Source organism: Sceloporus undulatus, chromosome 4 (assembly GCF_019175285.1).
Source record: "Sceloporus undulatus isolate JIND9_A2432 ecotype Alabama chromosome 4, SceUnd_v1.1, whole genome shotgun sequence".
Taxonomy (NCBI): Eukaryota; Metazoa; Chordata; class Lepidosauria; order Squamata; family Phrynosomatidae; genus Sceloporus; species Sceloporus undulatus.
In genome coordinates this window covers 204,595,832-204,615,212 of record NC_056525.1, presented here as the reverse complement: position 1 = coordinate 204,615,212, position 19,381 = coordinate 204,595,832, and the positions used below count along the sequence as shown (strand labels likewise).

At 39.6% G+C, this 19,381-nt stretch overlaps 1 protein-coding gene across 4 annotated transcripts in view; it reads left to right on the top strand.

The window, feature by feature from the left end:
• ARMC1 (armadillo repeat containing 1) overlaps positions 1 to 15,049 on the top strand; it is a 29,127-nt gene extending 14,078 nt beyond the window's left edge. For all 4 annotated transcript variants that reach the window (XM_042464136.1, XM_042464135.1, XM_042464134.1 and 1 more), the window contains exons 4-7: positions 5,968 to 6,157; positions 11,150 to 11,266; positions 11,354 to 11,428; positions 12,724 to 15,049. In XM_042464136.1, the coding sequence (XP_042320070.1) occupies positions 5,968 to 6,157; positions 11,150 to 11,266; positions 11,354 to 11,428; positions 12,724 to 12,915 (574 nt within the window). In that variant the 3' untranslated portion in view covers positions 12,916 to 15,049. The remainder of the gene's footprint in view (positions 1 to 5,967; positions 6,158 to 11,149; positions 11,267 to 11,353; positions 11,429 to 12,723) is intronic.
• Positions 15,050 to 19,381: the final 4,332 nt, after the last annotated feature.

Below are 19,381 nucleotides of genomic sequence, written 5' to 3'. Positions count from 1 at the left end.
TGTCTTGCTGGCTCATAGTTGCTTAAAATTCTTCCAAAGCATGCTGTCTCTCTGTAACCCAGCTCCAGTTTCTGAAGCTGAAGGACAAGGCAACAGAGAACCCCACCAGTGGGTGGTAGGACTCTCTACTACTATTTTGGATCCAATGACTGGATTACGAAACATAAGCTTGATGAAGTGGTGATGTAGTTCTGAATCCTCTTGGTTATTCCCAACTAGAGGAGACCTGCTGAATCAGTTGTTGAATAAGTGAGTCAACACATGGGTAAATACTATTAATTTACTAGGTCTAGTTAAGACACAACAGGATTCAAGCCATGATTTGCTTTTAAGATTGCAAAAAAATATTGGGGTGGGGGGAACTATAACCCAGGTTGCTCCACTGACTGAAGGAGAATTTGAGACCACCTCCTTGGATCATATATCCCAATTTGTTACCATAAGTCAAAGCTCAATGATCTCATTTTTAAAAATGACAATAGCAATTAATAAAGTATCCAAAATGTCAGCACACTTTGTGGTTGATTTTTGAAATTATCCCTGATCCCTTTAAAAGTAGGCTATTAACCAAAAGAAATGGCAGGAAATGGTTGATGTGGGAAACTTGAAAGGCAATCATAACATTCGCACTTCAGAGCTACCAGAGGATATTGAAGAAAATAATATAGTAGTACCTATTGTTAATAATTAATGGAACTCAGATTGTGCAGCATTGTGATCAGAAAGGATTTTGAAGAGAAAGCCTAGAGATATTCTAGCATGTTCAAATGTAAGAATGTACCTTTTAAAAAAAGAAAAAAGTATGGCAGAGATATTAAAGACTTAAAACATTATAGACAATGTAATCTATTGAAACTTAGAGAAGAAATACTTTATTTTCTGGCATATAAGACTACTTTTTAACCCAGGAAAATTTTCTCAAAAGTCAGGGGTCGTCTTATATGCCAGGTTTCGTCTTATAGGGTGAGTGCTGAAACTACCAAGCCAGATTGGAGCATCTGGGGCTTTGTATACAAACCAATCCAAGCAGGCTTTGTATACATCAGGTTTTCCTGCTAAGTACCTGCATGTCATAAGCATTTGAATTAGAATTACCATATTGAAATCAAATCTGATGTTTTTTTAATTTTTATTTGGTGTGCATTGGAAGAGAAGTAGTCTTATACGGCGAGTATATCCCAAACTCTGTATTTTAACTGGAAAAATTGTGAGTTGTCTTATACGCCGGAAAATACGGTAATTTAAATCCATGATTAGAATGCTTGATAAGGAGAGCATGTGGTTATTGATTGCTGTTGGGGAGACTACATAGAGATCTTGAACTGTAAAAGCATATGTTGATGGTGATGAAAAACTGGACAGTGGGTGCATCTAAACTGATGCTAGTTAAGGGCTGCAGCTCCTTCCTATAGAGCCCTGGGATTTCTAGTTTTCCAAGGTATTTTTAGTCTTCTGTACTAAAGAGTACTGATGCCTCACCAAACTACAAATCTCAGGGTTTTGCAGAAAGGAGCCATGCCAGTTATGGTGATATCAAACTGTATTATTTCCACAGTGTAGATGTACCCAACAACAATTATCTGGTTTCTCTTCAAATTGTGTAAATTTATAGCCCTTTTAGAGAGCCAGTGTGGCATAGTGGTTTGAGCGTTGGACTCTGGAGACCAGGGTTGGATTCCTACTCGGCCATGTAATCCACTGGGTGACCTCCGGCAAGTCACATGTTCTCAGCCTCAGAGGAAGGCAATGGCAAACCTCCTCTGAACAAATCTTTCCATGAAAGCCCCATGATAGGTTCACCTTTAGATTTCCATCAATCAGAAAGGCACACAGCACACACTTACCTGCTTTGTTTTATTTTTAGATGTCAAAGCATTTGACACAAATTTTTATAAATACCTGGAAGAAAAAGTGGGAAACATTGCTCATAACAGTACTCATTATATTCTGTTATGGTAGAATAACTTCTTATAATCTGACACTTTGGTTGGAATCCTGTTGGAGCGTTGTGCTGTTGTAAAAATGATGATACAGGTAATTGCATTTTTCTCAGACGTTGCTTAAGTGCACTCCTGCACAGTCACATGCACACACAGCCCTCTCTTTTAATTTTGACTTGCTGGACCGGGCACTAATAGATCATTGCACTATGAGTGAGGTTCCGGCCTTGGCGCTTGTTGTGTAGCTGGTTACACAGCTACAGGCCCCAGTGTACTTATGCTGATATATATTTATTCTACTGAAGGTTTATAGGGTCTTGACCCAGATGTGAAGTATTAAGTCTGCGATATGAATAATCAGAGATTGATAAGATCAATCACTGATTGATCAGATTCGAGGACAGTGGTGGCTAAATTTTTGCCTTCGAGATCAAAATTGGTATGTTGGTATGGGTTTTTAGTGAGCTCACTTGGTGGGTGAGGGCAGAGCTGATGCTCCTCTTGCTGTTCCCTTCTCAACTGCTATTGAGGGACACTTCTGACATAAGCATTGGTGAAATAAAGGTTTTCTAAAAACATTCACTTGTGCCACATAAGCATCCTTAGCAGTGTTGTTCCCCATCATGAATTACAGCAAATTCACATACCCTACTGTTCAGCATCTGTGAACAACACGCTTCTCCAGACGCTTATATTCTGATATATACACATATCATATGCATAGAGAATCATATCAGTAGCATATCTTGGCAGATTTGTCAGGGAGATTTTTCTTGGAGGGATTATCTTTAATGTATAAGAATTAAAAGCCACATTAAAACTGAATTAACTAAGGACCACATAAAACACACACTTAAAAGACTTTAAAAACAATAAATAGCACAGTTTAAAATAATGCCACACTTAACAGCCCCTTTTCAATTTTAAAATCCTGTCTGAATAAAACGTTTTGGCCTTCTGATGGAAGGACGGACAGAATGAGGCCATTCTAGCCTCCCAAGTGGGAGGGGAGTGTTGTAAAGTATAGAGGCATCTGCTAAGAATGCTGCACCAACCCCGGTTGCTACACATTTGGTGCATGACTACGGTGACCAACCATCACAGGCCTGGGGTGGCCCGCTGCAGTGGACTGCCAGCAAGGAGCATTTTTTGTGTGTGTGCTCCTTTTGTGGCTGGGTTTGGGCTACCTTATGCGGCTGCAGCACAGCTTAGGTCTGATCTGGAGGCATGCATCACCTGAATGCCATGCCCCGGATCAGCCTGAAGGTGGCTCTTTTGGCCCATCCTCAGTGATAGAGAACCTTTTACAGACCGAGTGCCCAAACTGCAACCCGGACCCCACTTATTTATTGCAAAATGCCACGTCCCTCTGGCTTTCTAGTAAGAAACTCCGGCAAACTCTGTGCTTGGGCAACAGCATGTGTGCCCACAGAGGGGGCTCTGAGTGCCACCTCTGTCACGCGTGCCATAGGTTCGCCATCACTGGCAGGCTTTTAAGAGTTTATTGAACATTACCAATTTACTCTGAATTGCACCCAGAAGCAATGGGAAGTAACCGAGGCATGTGGTACCATGGAGAAATTTGGCATTATGAGAAATGAGTGTGGTTGGTGCAAAAGTTTTAAATGTGCATGGTCACTCCTGGCTACTGTAGAAACCTGGGCCTTCAGGTTCAGGGCAGCATCCAGGTGTATAACCAAGCTACAAGCCTATCTCTTCAGGAGGAGTCTAACCCCATGTAGCCCAGGCTGTATCCTATTCCCTTGTCTATCTTTCAACTGACTAGGGTCATCTCTGTCTTGTCTGGATTAAGCTTAAGTTTGTTTACTCATATCCAATCCATTACTGATGCCAGGCATAGATTTACAGAAGATACAGCTTCCTTGGAGTGAGGTGGAAAGGAGAAATAGAATTGGGTGTCATAAGCATACTGATGGCATTGGACCCTAAACCTCTGGGCAGCCTCTCCCAGCAGTTTCATGTGGATATTGAAAAGTATGGGGGACAGAACTGAGTCCTGAGGGACCCCACAGGCAAATGGCCAAGGTGTCTCCCAGCACTACTTTTCTGGGTTCACACCTCCAGAAAGGAACAGAGCAACTGTAAAACTATGCCTCCAAGTCCCATCCCAGTCCAGAAGGATACCATGGTCGATGGAATAGAAAGCTTCTGAGAGGTCCAGTAGAACCAACAGAGACACACTCCCCCATCTAGTTCCTGGTGTAGGTTGTCCATCAAGGTGACCAAGGCTGTCTGTATCCCATAACTGGGCCTGGAACCAGACTGACATGGATCTAGATAATCCATTTCATACAGGAATCTGGAGCTGGGAGGTAACCATATCTCTTGTTACCTTGCGTAAAACTGGATTATTGGACACTGACCAATAGTTGCCTATTACATATGGTTCCAGGGAAGGTTCTTTTCAACAAAGTCCTCAAAACTGTCTCCTTGTTGTAAGGAGGTGTTGACAACTCCCTTTCCCGCTTGGTCACTTCGCATGTGGCCTTTCTAATGAGTCAGGAAGGGTAAGGATCACATGGTGGCTCTCGAAGGATCCTGTCCATATCCTCAGGAAAAGAATCCATTATTGGACAACCAGAGGCCATGGTTAAACATCAGACTTGGTAGTTGGATGTGGTCTATGTTCTGAAATGTTAAAACACCGTAGTTTTCCATGCAGACTGAAAAGCTGTGGAAGGGAAAATGCTGAAACAAGCTCTTGTGTGTTGCGAAGTTCTTTTTTGACAGCTTGCTGGAATAAAAAGCAAAGATAACTCAAGATGCTATTTTAAAAAGAGACAGCATATTTTAATGTGATGTTAGTGTATGTGAGAGATGCCAGACTGACAGTTTTGTGGGTGGAGGTCAGTACCTAAAGGGGAAAATATAGGAGGATTGGCAGTGAACGGCTTTCTTTTTTCTATTTCTTTGTGCCAAAGGGTATGCTGATACCTACCCTAAGGAAAATAATGTTGTTTGGTCCCTCTGTCAGCTAAAGCATTGCTTGTGTCACTAAATGTTTTCTCCCCTAAAATGGCATAAATTTTCATATACTGTAGTACAATAAAAAATTAAATACTTCTTTTACAAACAAAAGAGCCAACTCCTAGCATTCCATCCCATTTCACCGGCCAAGAAATGGCCTCTCCAGGCATTGATTATTGAATGTATGAAGGGGCTACAAGAATGTGTGTGATTTGCTTTGCTCCCTTGATGTTTTGCACATTGGCAGTTTTCCTGAGCTGACATGCAGTTGGCTTGACTCTGGAGTGGGTTGATATCTTTGTGCATAGGCTTGATGATACAGTGATGAGAGTCCTATCCCCATTTTCTAAAGCAGTGGTTCCCAACCTGTGGGTCAGGACCCTTTTGGGGGTTGAATGACCCTTTCACAGGGATCGCCTAAGACCATCAGAAAACACATATTTGCATGTACCAATGAAAATAATTGCATGGTTGAGGGTCGCCACAGCATGAGGAACTGTATTAAAGGGTCACGGCATTAAAAAGGTTTGGAACCACTGTTCTCAAGGCTATGGGTAGTGTGGCTGTATGGTGCTCCTTTGGAGTCAGGCCGCTGGAGTGACACACAGCATCATGGGCAAATTCAGGGCATGCTTTGTCAGGACACTGCACCCCAACTCCTCCCACAGGCCGGCATTTTGGGTTCATCTGTATAGGGCCTAAGTCTTCATCAGTCTGGGCTCTTTGACTGGTATGGCCATGTCTTCCTGGCTTATGCATCAAGTCCAAATATGCTAGGAAATTTTGCATGGAGGAGGAGTCAAAGCATAGGGCGTTCCACTGTCCAGTTATAATTTGCTTATGCTGTGGCGTTGAAAGGGCCAAGCAGGCAGGCTTGGAAGGCATGGATATTTGCTACTATTATTTTCTAATTTCTGTATTGGAGATATAAGAAAGAACTAATATCCTAGGGAGCCTCATAAAGGTTTTCATGGTTTATATTTGGAAAATGAAATGAACTGGGAAATAAAAATACAATTGTCAATTTTCTTTGCCTTAGGACCACAACACCAGGGGAGACAAAATTGTTAGCTTCTGAGATCTATGATATTCTTCAGTCTTCCAGCATGTCTGACATTGACAATGTGAATGAGATGAATTCTCGACGTCGGAAAGCTCAGTTTTTCCTGGGAAGTACAAATAAACGTGCCAAAACAGTGGTTTTACACATAGATGGCCTTGATGATTCGGTAAGGAATTCTTAAGTACTTTTTAATCTACAACCCACATAGGGAATTGATGGTCTGGAAGAGGCAACTGTTTTCTGAAATGCACCTGAAATGTTAATCCTATACACTAAATGTCATATAAGTAGTAATGTTTATTAAGACTGTTTTACAAACAGCATGTAGGAATTGTTTTTAATTATTAATGAAGCACAGTTTTAATTTTTTCCACTGAACTATGGAAGGATCTTGTGATTTGTCTGTATGGTTGAGTACATTAAATTTCTCCACCTGTACTGAAAATGTTTGTTTATTATTTTGATTGCTTTTGAATGTGGAAGCGAGTAGAACTCCATATTGGAATTGGTGTATCTTTCTAGCTTCAACCAACTGATGAAAGAGTAATTTTTCCTCACTATTTTTTTCTTTTCAGAATGATGAAACATGCAGAATAATTTGTTGTTTTATAGGTTCAGACCTAAGGAAATGTTGGCGTTTCTTACTGGCTTTTCCTGACATCTTTTCTCGTTGTCTGAGATTTCTTTGGCTATCAGACAACCGTTGTGATAATGAGGTCTCAGTGGAGTCTTTATGCATTGTCAGAATAACTTCTATAAATTTATCCTCCATTCCCTTGTAGATAACACCCCAGGGCCATGTTTGCCTTTTTATGGCTGCCAAGCAGCATGTAAGACTGTTTGAACATGTTATCCACAAGTGCCCTTAGGTCTGCATGTTTCAGTTTTGTAGCCATTTTCAATGATCAGACCTAATGTACTGCTACAGTGACATACATTTTTGCCAAGTAAATATGTTAAAAGAACCAGATTTGATGGTATCCCATCTTCTCTAATGAAGTCATTGATTGTTAATCTAATGAATAATGAGCATATGCACATCTCTCTTCTTCCAGAGTTAACTTTCCTCCTTGCTCTATCTATCTTTCTTCCCTCCCGCCTTCCTTAAGCCAGGTCTAATCAGTTCCAGCAGTCCTGTGCCTATTATGTTTACTGACTGGGTAGTTCATTTGTTTGCCCATCAATGTCTTGTAAGCTTTTCTAAAAGCCAGAAAAATGCTGCCTGTTTCTCTTTTGCCTGCCAGTTTAAATACACATTAAATGCACATTGCCACTGTAAATGTTCTAAGGTCAGCAAATCTTTGGGTTGCTTGTACTGTCTCGTAAACAGAGCTAATGCAGATTCTTGCAATTTCACTCCATTATGTTGAGGTAAAGATGTTCATTCCTAGTAAGTAGTCTTAGAGTATGAAATGCAGACATGCTTGATTTAAAGGACTTCCTTATTGACCTGTGGCTTCTTCAATGTGAAGGGGGTTATACTTCTAGTAGAAGGTTCTTAACATATGTTGTCCTCAACACCATCTTGGTTTCTGGGAAGAAGACATCTACACTTGCATCTTAGTTTTTATGCAAACTTTGACAACATGTTCCTTTAGTCTTCAGAGGAGGATGAAAAACAGTGTTTGTAAATCATTTTTTACTTCCAAGTGTTGGTGCTCAAACTGTAGTTGGCACTTAAGCAATTTAAGATAGAGAGGATTTTTTTCCATTTATCCATGAAAGTGTAGCATCTTAAGACTTAACAATATTTTTAATTGTAAAAAATTGAATAATGTTTTTTTCCTTTCCCCTTTTTTTTTTAAGATTCTAGGTATCTGAAAAATCAAAGTAAGCTAATGTAGGTCCACACTGGTTTCCCCTCAAAGTGCAGTAATAGCTGAACATCTGTATTTTGCATTTTACATGGTAACACTTGATGGTCTTTTCATTTGAAAGCTAAATAATTCACACTTTAAGGCAGGCATGGACAAAGTGCAGCCCTCTTGATTTGGCTGAACGGCAGTTCATGTCAGCCTTAGCTGGTGTAGCGAGTAATGAGTTGCAGTCCAACAACATCTGAACAGCATCTTTGCCATGCTTTCATTGAGGTTGTGTATTTGGGGCTGTCTTAAAACGGAAAACTCATTAGCAGAAATTCCACCACTGCTTCTTCCAATAAACTTCCTCATGAAGTTCATTATTTCTCTATCATCCTGCCAGATTATTGTGCAGCATTTGAAAAGTGGATCACATAATCTCCAATCCTATTTCATTGGCTTTAGTTGTGTCAGTGTTTTACATAGAGTGCTGGTATGGGCCCTTAAAGCCCTAAACCACTTAGGATCTGATTGTCTCATAATAATCTGCCTGATGCTGTATGAGCTTGCCTGATCAGTAGGCAAGCAAAGGAGACAGGGTCTTCTCAGCAGTGACCATGGAAAAGCTTCCTAGTGTAAATTCAGCGGGCTCCTTTTTTACATATTTAGAAAGATGTTGTTATTGTTGTTGTTTTAAAATGCTAATGGCTGCTGTTCTTGCTGAAGTTTTACTATCACACTGGCTTTTGATATTATAAGTATTGTGTGTGTTTTAACGGATGTATTGTTTTTTTATATTACATAGTATTTTTCCCTACTCTGCACCAGCTGCTTTAGTTATTTTTTATTAGAAGAAGTAGATATAAACATTAGTTATTTTTTATTAGAAGAAGTAGATATAAATATTATATAAGCTAAACTATTAAAGCAGTGATTCTCAAACTTTGGTCCTCTAGGTGTTTTGGACTTCCACTCCCAGAAGCCCCAGCCAGCTTGGCCAACAGTCAGAAATTCTGGGAGCTCAAGTCCAAACATCTGGAAGACCAAAGTTTGGGAACCACTGTATTAAAGTATGACATTAGTATTTTATACACTGCTTTTAGTTTCAGCTCTGGGAAGACAGTAGGATATAACCATCATCATCACCATCATCATTTTTTTATTTAAAAAAAAAACAAACATCTGCGGACTGAGCATTATGGTAGAAGAAAAAAGTGATGCACAATGTAGACTGAGAATACTTGAGGTCTTTGAAACACGTGTAGTAGGATTTGTTTAGAGAGTTACCTCTCTTGAAATAGTAATCAGACTTCCTAATGATTTAATAGCTTAATGTATGGTTAAAGTGATAGAAAGCTACCAAACAGAATATTGAGTTCTGCCCCAACATACACAGTAAACACTTATTCATGGCAAACAACTGCAGTTTCCAATTCCGCCAAATTATGATTTGCACACTTCATAGCTTAGCCAGTTTGGCTGTAAAAGCAAACTGCAGTTAACCAATTAACTGTGTATCCAGAAGAGGAGGTGCCTGACACTGATGCTCAATCATGTAATACAAAATAATTTTGGATGTTACTTGTAAACAGAGTAATTGGGCTGATTCAAATGTAGTGGGAAACTATTTTCCTATTTCATGAACAAATCTCAGGTTAGAGTGATCCCTAATAAGAATGGTGAGATAAGAGGTTTCTTCTTCAAAACAAACCATGGATCACTTGGATAGTTGTAGTCTAGATGTCCTAGTTTCTAAACGAGGATCATACAGGTGATTTAGGTACCAGAAAACCACACTGCCCCAATGCATGTGAGCCAGCCTATGTTCTTGATCATTAAGTTGAAATTATTGACAGGGTGTTTATGTTTGTGCACAGGCAAAGTTCAGAATTTAGTGCAAGCTGAGAAGAACTTGTGAATGACCTCAAATCAAGCAAGCAGCAACATTCCAAGCTCAATAGGATTTAGTGCTTCTGCAAACAGCAAGCTCTCAGCTGGCCTGACTTGTGTTGAAGTAGTGTTCAACAATCTGGGAATGGGGGATGCTGTGTAAAATTCTCACATTATAGGGGGTGGGCAAAGTGTGACATTGGAGCTGCATCCTATTGCTTGCCCCAGCATCTCTTTTGCCCTCCCCCTGCATCAAAGAAGTCTGGGAATTTGGGAGACAGTCCAGGTTGTCTCAGAGTCAGAAAGGTGGCCCCTGTCCCCAGCATAGTTTCCCATCCTGAGATATGGCCTACCTAAAGTATTTATTCTGAAATAGAAGTCTGCTTGGGCTCCTAAGATATTTGAGGGAGATTCTTATTTTGGTCCCATTACCCTCTAAGGCAGGAGGGTGGGATGGTTGGATTGACTTTCTGAATGATCTTGGGATTCCCCTGCCGGGAGCAAACTGACACTTCCCAGTTGTCCTCCTTCTGGAAGATAAAGACTGTTTAGTTCCTATGGGGTTTTCGTAATTGATTGGCTTCTGAGGAAGGAGTTTTTTAACTGCTGAAAGTTCTACTTTCCTTATCAAAGTGCTTTTAAAATGCCTTTCACTTCATTGTATTTTAGCATTATAACTTTTTAAAAATAAACTCTCTGTATATTTCTCTGCATCTGATTTAATCTTGTGGCAAGCCACTTTGAGACCCCGCTCTAGGAGAAAGGTTTTGATATAAATCAAATAAATGCTTGTGCTAGCTCTCCAAGACAATGTACTGCTTTATTGTCTTGCAGTGTCGTGAATGCATTAAAGCATGCTGGGATAACTCAGATCAGGTGCAACCAGCACAGTTCAATGTAGTGTTGTTGCACAGTAGGCACTGTCACTTGCTTTAAAGATAACATTTGCTTGTGTGTTTGTGAGCAGACATTTTCCTTTGGAATCAGAGTTCAGTTTGTGCAGTGCAGTGATGTCCATGAGCTGCCACAGATGAGATAGCTGAAGGATACAACAGCTGCTTTGATGCATTCAGTCAGTATGGATACAAGGTGTCTGATAAATAGCAACTTAAACACTAACTGCTCATCAATGAGCATTTCAGTCAGTCAGAACTTAACCACAGGGGACTGTTTAGCTGATCATACGGAGAAAAGCTTTCTTTGCTTTTCAGCACTTTCCCTTCATTATTCACAGTTGATTCCATCCTGGTTGATCTTCAGAATGTAAGCAAAAATGTTATTTTTAAATTCTTCATGGCTAAATTTATAGCAATACTTCCTCTTCCACTTCTTGTAAAGTAGATCATTGCATTTCATTTTGTTTGCAGTAGTGTTGTCTTACAGGGGGAAATTTTTCATGTACATGTGTCTTTCATATCTAAGGTTATTTACTTAGCTGTTGTACATAATCCATATTTTTTACATTTTAGTCTCGGAGAAACTTGTGTGAAGAGGCCTTGTTGAAAATCAAGGGGGTCATCAGTTTCACGTTTCAGATGGCCGTTCAAAGATGTGTAGTCAGAATCAGATCAGATTTGAAAGCAGAGGTAAGCACCAGGTGTAGCTTGCTGTCATAGTCTTTGGTATTAGGCAGAGCTCTGTTAACCTACTTTTAATCTCTGTTCTTTGTGTAGGCACTGGCAACAGCAATAGCATCTACCAAAGTTATGAAAGCCCAGCAAGTTGTAAAAGGTGAAAGTGGAGAAGAGGTGAGAGAAGAATCTGTCAGAACTTAAAAAGCATGGTCTTAGTAGTATTGGCATTTAAAAAAAAATAAAAACAATCTATTTATTGATTCCATCAGTAACCCAATTCCTACAGGTAATGGAGTCCCGTGAAGAGAGAGGATCTTCTAGTTTAGGGCTGGGGAATCTTATCATCCCAGTACTGTTAAACTACAATGCCCAGTATCTGACTGTTAGCTTTGTGTGGTGATGTTGAATTGCTTTCCTGATTCTGGCTTCTCCATCACTACTCTAATGTTTGTTTTGACTCAGGGCATAGAATAGCTGCATAATGTGGGAAGCAGTGTATGGGGCACTTCTTTTACTTAAATAAGAGAACAGAGGAATTTATGCTTATGTTGAACTCCTCATGCTAACTTTTTATGTAAAGCCTGGTAGAAGTTAAAGATCTGGCACAGATTTAGCAATATACAGTTGTGGTTCCAGATAGTAACTTACATAAAACATAATACAATACAGTATTTTGAAAACATTACCTAGTATTCTGTTTTTAAGAGAGTTTGCACTAACTGTTTTAAGCGGAAACTTGGGTGAAACTGTCTAAGAAGTTACATAAGTCTCTGTGAGATTTCTATCCCAAACTTCATACAGTATAGGTAAGGAACATAAGAAAGGTTATGCTGGATCATACCACAGACCCCTCTAGTCAAGCATTCTGTGCCCATGGAACAGTTTCCCATGGAAGGCCTAAACAGCAGAATATGTGAACATTTGGTTGTCTTGCATTTCTCAGCAAAAGATATACATAAGCATACTATCTCTGATACTGGAGGAGATAGAGGACTATCCTGACTAATAAACATTGATAGATTAACCTCTACGAATTTATCTAATTCCTTTTTAAAGCTGCCAAACAGGAATAGGTTAGGGAACAGAATGCTGGGCTGTTTAAGCCTTTAGCTATTCTTATGATGTTGAAGCTGAGGGGATTTGGGACAAATGTCTCAGGTACCTGTTTAGTAGGACAGTTTCCCTAAAGTTTCTGCTTAATATAAAAGGCGAAATCTTGTAAAATGGTGTATCTTATTCTAGTTGATTGGAGGAATTGAGTGTGTCTTTTTAAATGAATCTAGAAGGTTGTATTATCTCATGCATCACTCTAAACAACCTGGGCTTCTGTGACTGTTAAAATTCTTAATAGGTTTGGATAGTGTCTTAAACAGCACTTGTGGTAATGTTAGCTCAGTAGCAAGGCTAAATTTTGAAAATCTCTTTATAAAATGTCCTAATAAATGGGTGTCCCATATTCCTATAAACAGATGCTGGTTCCATTCCAAGATACGCCGGTAGAAGTGGAACAGAACACTGACCTCCCTGAGTATTTGCCAGAAGACGAAAGCCCTTCCAAAGAGCAAGACAAAGCAGTGTCCCGTGTTGGGTCGCATCCAGAAGGTGCAGCCAGCTGGCTGAGCACAGCTGCAAACTTTCTTTCTAGGTCTTTTTATTGGTGACTGCAAATCAAGGCTAAAAGACTGTGTGAACCAACAGGGGGCCAGTTTTCCATTGGTGTGGTGAACTGCCAAGTGCAATTTGCAATAAGTTATCACAACAGATTTTTAGACTACACAAAACATATGCTGTGTTTTACATTTTATTGGACATTTGGCCTTTTGGGCCAGTCAGAAGGATGGAGGCCTCAAATCAAGGTTTGTTCTTTTTCTTGCCCCTACCCCTGCTCTTATATATTTTATTGCCTCCTTTTTTAATATGGGTCCATGATCAACCAAACATTTTTGAGTGTATAAAGCTTTAAGTTAAAATTCATGATAACTACACATAGAGCCCATTCAGCATAAATCTCAGGACATCTGTGCCAGGAAATAATTAGTTTGAGTTTTGCATGGGTTTAAATGCCTTTTTTTCTTCAACTTGCCTTATTTCAGATTATATTTTTCCTCTGGATGGTTGCTCTAGAGGGAATATCCTGATTTCTTTGCCATTTCATTTGGGTTTTTCACCCCAACTTTGTTCAGAGCCAGTGTGTCTATATTCCACTTGTTGCTTTGCAAGGGAATACGTCCAATGAGGTTAATACGTCCTTAGTGTCTTGGAGTCTTCACCCCTTAATTGACAGCCTATTGCCACTCTCAGTCTGAACTTTAGTAATAAGATATTAAGATGAAAAATATATTTGCATATATTTTACAGTAAATAACTGACTGTAAGAAAATGCTTATTAAGGATGGCCATGATTCTTTAAATATGATCAGAAATAGCTGTTGGAAATTTAGTTTGGTTTAGGAGCTCTGGTGTCAGAATTTGCAATCTGTGCCAGTGATACCTTGTTGCAGATTTTGTCTGTGGTAGAAAGTGTGGTGATGGCCTTGTTTAAAAATTATTTTCAGTCAATGATGAGAACTGAAAAAAACATTGTGTGTGTGTGTGTGTGTGTGTGTGTGTTGGGGACTAAAATGCTGAATATGCCATAGTGCCACTGCCCTACATGTCAAACATTGATGGCTTGGTGGAAATTTGACTATTATCCTTGTTGCCTTTGACAGAGTGCTTTTATATTCCACCTCCTTGTACTATGGCAGGCGGCATGAGATGTGGAACCATGTGAAAGCTGGTTGTGGAGCTGGGAATAGTGCAGGAATGTGCCTGATGTCCCCAGGGTAGCGTTGGCAACCTACAAAAGTGGAAGCAATCCACAAAAGTGCACTAACCTGGTCTAGACAACCAACAGACCAACCCATAGCTGCATAGTTGGTTTCATCTCATGGTGATGCAGACATAGTAAATGTTAATAGGTGCCTGGATCACTGCATCTTGTTTCTGCTTAGCTGCCAGAAAGTTTAATACATACAGGTGAAATTTCAATACGTAAATAAATAAATATTAGACAGAGCAATTTAAGTGACTGAAATCTAGGCTGAGATTTTTCTTGATATGTTAGAACAACTCTAATACTGAGTCTACTATCTTCCATTTTGTGACTCAATCCATACAGATATTGACTACATCAGTGAGTTAAATGTTTTGAGGCATAGCTTTGCCCTTTTGATAGTCTTATCTCTTGTGACTTGCACAACAGCAATTAAGTAGCATCAAGTAATTGTCAGTGTAATGAAAACAACATGCAAAGGAGAGAGGAATGTAAAATACCAGTAATTAGTCAAAGTTCACTTAAATTCAGTGTCCATTTGAAATAATAGAATTTACTTTCAGATTTGTTTTCCCCTCTTTTTTTTATACTGTATCTAGGGTTTTTGTTTTGAAGTTTACACGCACAGAATACAAGCTTTCTAAGGCATGTATTGTATTAAATATGTATTACTAAGCATATTGCTGTCTAGAATGTTACAATACCAGACGTGTTTGCAAAGCCCCTGTTAGATAGCCATGGACACAATGTTTACTTTTAACATCTCTGTCTCTTTCTTTCTGTGTGTATTTTGCATTGCCGCACACTCACTGCACTACATGACATACCCCTTTGGATATTAATGGTTCAGTACAAAGTAGATATTAAAAACTCATGTATTCAATTTGTAGGTATGCTTTTTTGGTATTGCAGCTCTCTCATTTGAAGTGTCTGTAAAAGAGCTTTTCAAATACTGTAAAATAAAAGTGAAATATAATGAACCATCACTCTTCTGGTCTTCTAAGGATATTTGCAGGGTATTGGTCTCCTACGCATGAGCTTGTTGCTTTCGGAATGCATAAAGATCAGCATGGTGTCCTGGTTATAATTGGGAGAGCAAGAATTTTCACAGCTGCAGTTGCACCAGGGGGCAGATGTGTATACTGAAATCTGGTCCCTTGCAAAACTGCAAGGGACTTTTGTTTTCTATGGAAGCAGAATCCAAGCTGCCATGACCACAGACCCTACATTCAAAATGTACTGCTTGTTAACAGAAACTGAGGCTGTGGATTATAGTGTGTGGTAGATGAGCTTTGATTCAGTTTTGCTGATACAGTTGGCCTTCCATATCCACAGACTCAATCATCCATGGCTTGAAGCTATTCCAAAATATATAAATTCCAAAAAACAAACCTGGATTTTGCCATTTTATGTAAAGGAAATCATTTTACGACACCATTGTATATCATGGGACTTGAGCATCCATGAATTTTGATATCCATGGGGGGTCCTGGTCCTGGAACCAAACTCCAGTTGATACAAAGGGCCCACCCTACTAACACATGGTGCTAGGGTATTGCCTCCTTGCCCTACTGTTCTAATTAGGTGCCATGGTTGGCGTCAGATTCTCTCTGCTCTTACATTCCCAGTCTGCTCTAGTAAGTTGCTAAAACAAGATGCTTATATGGTTTTGTAAATTTCTAGATGCTTGGTATGCAGGGACTCAATTGTTTTTCCAAAGTTTCTGTTGTTTTTTCTACTCTTACCTGTTATATCATTACCAACCACCCTGTTGGATAGGCATGAAGCCTTGGTTTTTTATCTTTGACTCCCTCACTTCCTTGCTCCCATGGTTAGTCTGTTTCCAACTCATGATACATGTCCCTTTACAACAGTGGTAGGAATTATTTAGCCCTCCGGCTGTTGAACTGCAGCTTCCAGCACCTCACACTAACATAACCAGTAGTTAGGAATTCTGGGAGTTATGATTCACTAACTGGAGGGCTGAACAGTTCCTCTCCCTAATTTTTTTGTGGGTTTTTCGGGCTATGTGGCCATGTTCTAGAAGAGTTTCTTCCTGACATTTCGCCAGCATCTGGCTGGCATCTTCAAAGAAGTCCTCTCCCTGATTTCAAACATTACAGGAATATGGCCTTTCCTCTTGCTCCTTTTAGCAGCCCCCCCCCCCCCCACTTTCACACTCTAGTAATCTGATCTTTGCTGCTATGAGTATCTCCTCTCTCCTATTCTGCTGTATTTCACCAAAGTGAGGTGCCTTGCAATGCAAACAGATTTAAGAGGATGCTTTTAACTTGAGTTGTAGTAAAATTAAATAGAATTAAACTCTTCCTTCCTACAGAATGTGAATTCAATAATTATTAGGTGCTATTTGCATTTTTAGACTCTGTCCACATTAAATCCTAAAACATATTTAATGGTGTGTTTAGTTTTGTCCCTCTTGGAAACTCCTTGGGGGCAGATGTCTTTTTTTTTTGTATTTGATAGTGCTATGTGCTTTGTTAGTATTATATAATTGAGTTTATATCGGTGTTTTCTTGTTATACACACACACACACACACACACACACACACACACCCTAAAGCCTCCAGAGGAGGAATTTTATTATACACTGCTGAATGAATTATTTGCCTTGTCATCTGAGTTGAAGAAAAAAATTCACCTTTCTTTGTATGCACAGATAAAGGTGTGCTGTGGTATACTGCTGTTTGTAACTGTACTGATTGGTATTTGCTTTTTTAACAGAGGTGATTAGTTTAATTTTTAGTACTGGAAAATAGAAGTGGCTCTCATTATTCATAAGAATGATGGTAACCAGGAGAGAAAGTCATTTATAATTGGTTGAGTGCCTACTTCTCAGGGTTGATATCTAGTCAACATACCTCACAAGTGAAGTGGGTAGGGAGAACCATGTATATTGTCTTGAGATTATTTAGAGCAAGGGTTCCCAACCTATGCTCTGAGGCTCTGCATACACTTCCCAGGTGCTCCGCGGCTGCTTCAGGAAAATGAAAGAAATAAAAATTGAATTAAAGAATAAGAATATATTCTTATATATACTCCTAAACACCTTTAACTTGTAAGACATAGGGTAGGCCTCTTAAGGGCTCTGCCATAGAAATAAGGGCTCAGTAAGTTAAAAAGGTTGGGAACCCTTGATTTAGAGGAAAAAGAGACAATAAAAAACTAAAACAAATGCATAGAAGGTGACAGATAATTTAAAACAAATTTATCTAGTGTCTGTGAAATTGAAATTAGAATATTTTATTCTGAGTATAATTGGAGTTAAGCCCTGGAATGTAGGTTTACATCTTCCATGGTTCATTTATTGAGCCAAAATGGTGATTATGCCTCATCCCAACTTGGTAACAATAACAAGTCCTCATGGATATAGATATAATTCCAGCAGGCAGGTGTCATATTCATGCATGTTTATAACCTGGCATTTTCCTTTATTAGAGATAGAATGTCAATTGAGTGTTGTTGTGTGTCTGCAAGTTGCGTCTGATTTATGGTAACCCTAAGGTGTCCTTATCCTGGATTTTTTTTCTTGGCAAGATTTGTTTAGGCGCTTGAATTTGCGTACCACTGAGGCTGAGAGAGTGTGAGTTTTATGAGATCATCCAATGGGTTTCCATGGCTGAACAGGGATTTGAACCCTAGTTTTCAGAGTCATAATCCAACACTCAAACTGCTACACTATCTTTTTCTATGAACACACCGGCATTTGCAGTGCAGTTGTCTGTTGTGCTGGTAAAAGACATAGCTGTATATTTTTTTACTGTATTTTTGTCCAGGGAGATGAGCAGGTCCTCTTTGGAATTTGTGAATAACATGAAAAATTCTCTTAAGCACAGAACCATTTTGAAAACATAATCCCCCTGTCCCATCCTGTCCCATTCTCTCATCTTCTTTTTACAAAAGGCAGTGAAGCTGCTTCCCAGGTTACATTCTCTGAGCAACTTTTGTAATGATTCCTCTCAAGGATTAGTGCAGCCTTGGATAGTGAAGCAATTGTATAATGGGCTACATAAGTAGTGGAATGAGGTGGTGAGAGTGGACTATACCAGTTTGGATGATAGATGAAGGGACCTTTCATCTGCCTGCTTCTTGTCTATCTGAGGAAGAGGTATAAGGTCTGCAGGTTCCTGCTGAAGTTTAATAAAATAACTTCTGGGATCATCAGTCTCCTAACTTCCTATCCAGTGAGGCCATTGGATTGAAGAATGTAATTTCTAAAGGTTTTCAAAAATATAGTTGTCTTCCATAATCCTAAATAATACAGCGTCGCCTCAGGTACTTTCTACCACCTTAAGTTTGCTTCTACTTCATTATTCTCCCATGCCATTGGCATTTGTAGACCGATCCCTTCTGACTGTTTCATTCATCATTTCTTATTTTTTTCTGTGCTATGGGAGCCCCATACATTAATCTGATCTTGGATGGACCACTGAGAAAAGCTCCATTTCAGATTATAGAGACAGCTATGGCAAAGATGCTGTCTAGGTATTATTTGGAGGGCCTGTTTCTGATCTAGAAACACAACTGAAGCATTCCAGAAAGATGGATCCAGCTTGCTGTGTGCATTTTCCAGCAGATGAGAGGAAATATCCCATTGTGGGTTGCTCCTTCCATTTGCTCCGATAGACAGATACGGAGTTTGCAGGAATGCCCAGCAGGGGGAGCAATCAGTTTGGAATGAGAAAACAGTAATAGGGTTGCCATAGGTCAGGAACGACTTGAAACCACATAACAACAAATTGGCCTTGAGGAATTACAACTACTTTCTATGTGTACATGCAAGCAAAGCAAGGGCACCCCCGTTAGACTCAGTGGACCTAAGAAAACCCCATGATAGGTTTGCCCTAGGGTTGCCATATGTCGAAAACAGGCATACAACAACAACAACAACTCCCAGGTAACATCTATAGATGTTTAGTCTGATTCCCAAAGGAAGATTAAAATGCATAGTATGTAATCATACTATGTAATGTAGGCCAATCCCATCAGGCCTCCCCAAAGGAACTGAGCCCTTCCCAGAAAGCATCTGGCTCCATCCTGGCTTCTGAGGGAGAGAGAAGGTAGGCCAATCCCATCAGGCCTCCCCAAAGGAACCGAGCCCTTCCCAGAAGGCATCTGGCTCCATCCTCCACTTCCTTCCCCTTTTGTGTCATGTCTTCTTAGATTGTAAGCCTGAGGGCAGGGAACCGTCTAATTAAAAGATTGTATGTACAGTGCTGTGTAAATTTACAGTGCTATATAAATAAAGCTTCATAATAATAATAATATATTAGAACAAATTGACTGGAATCTA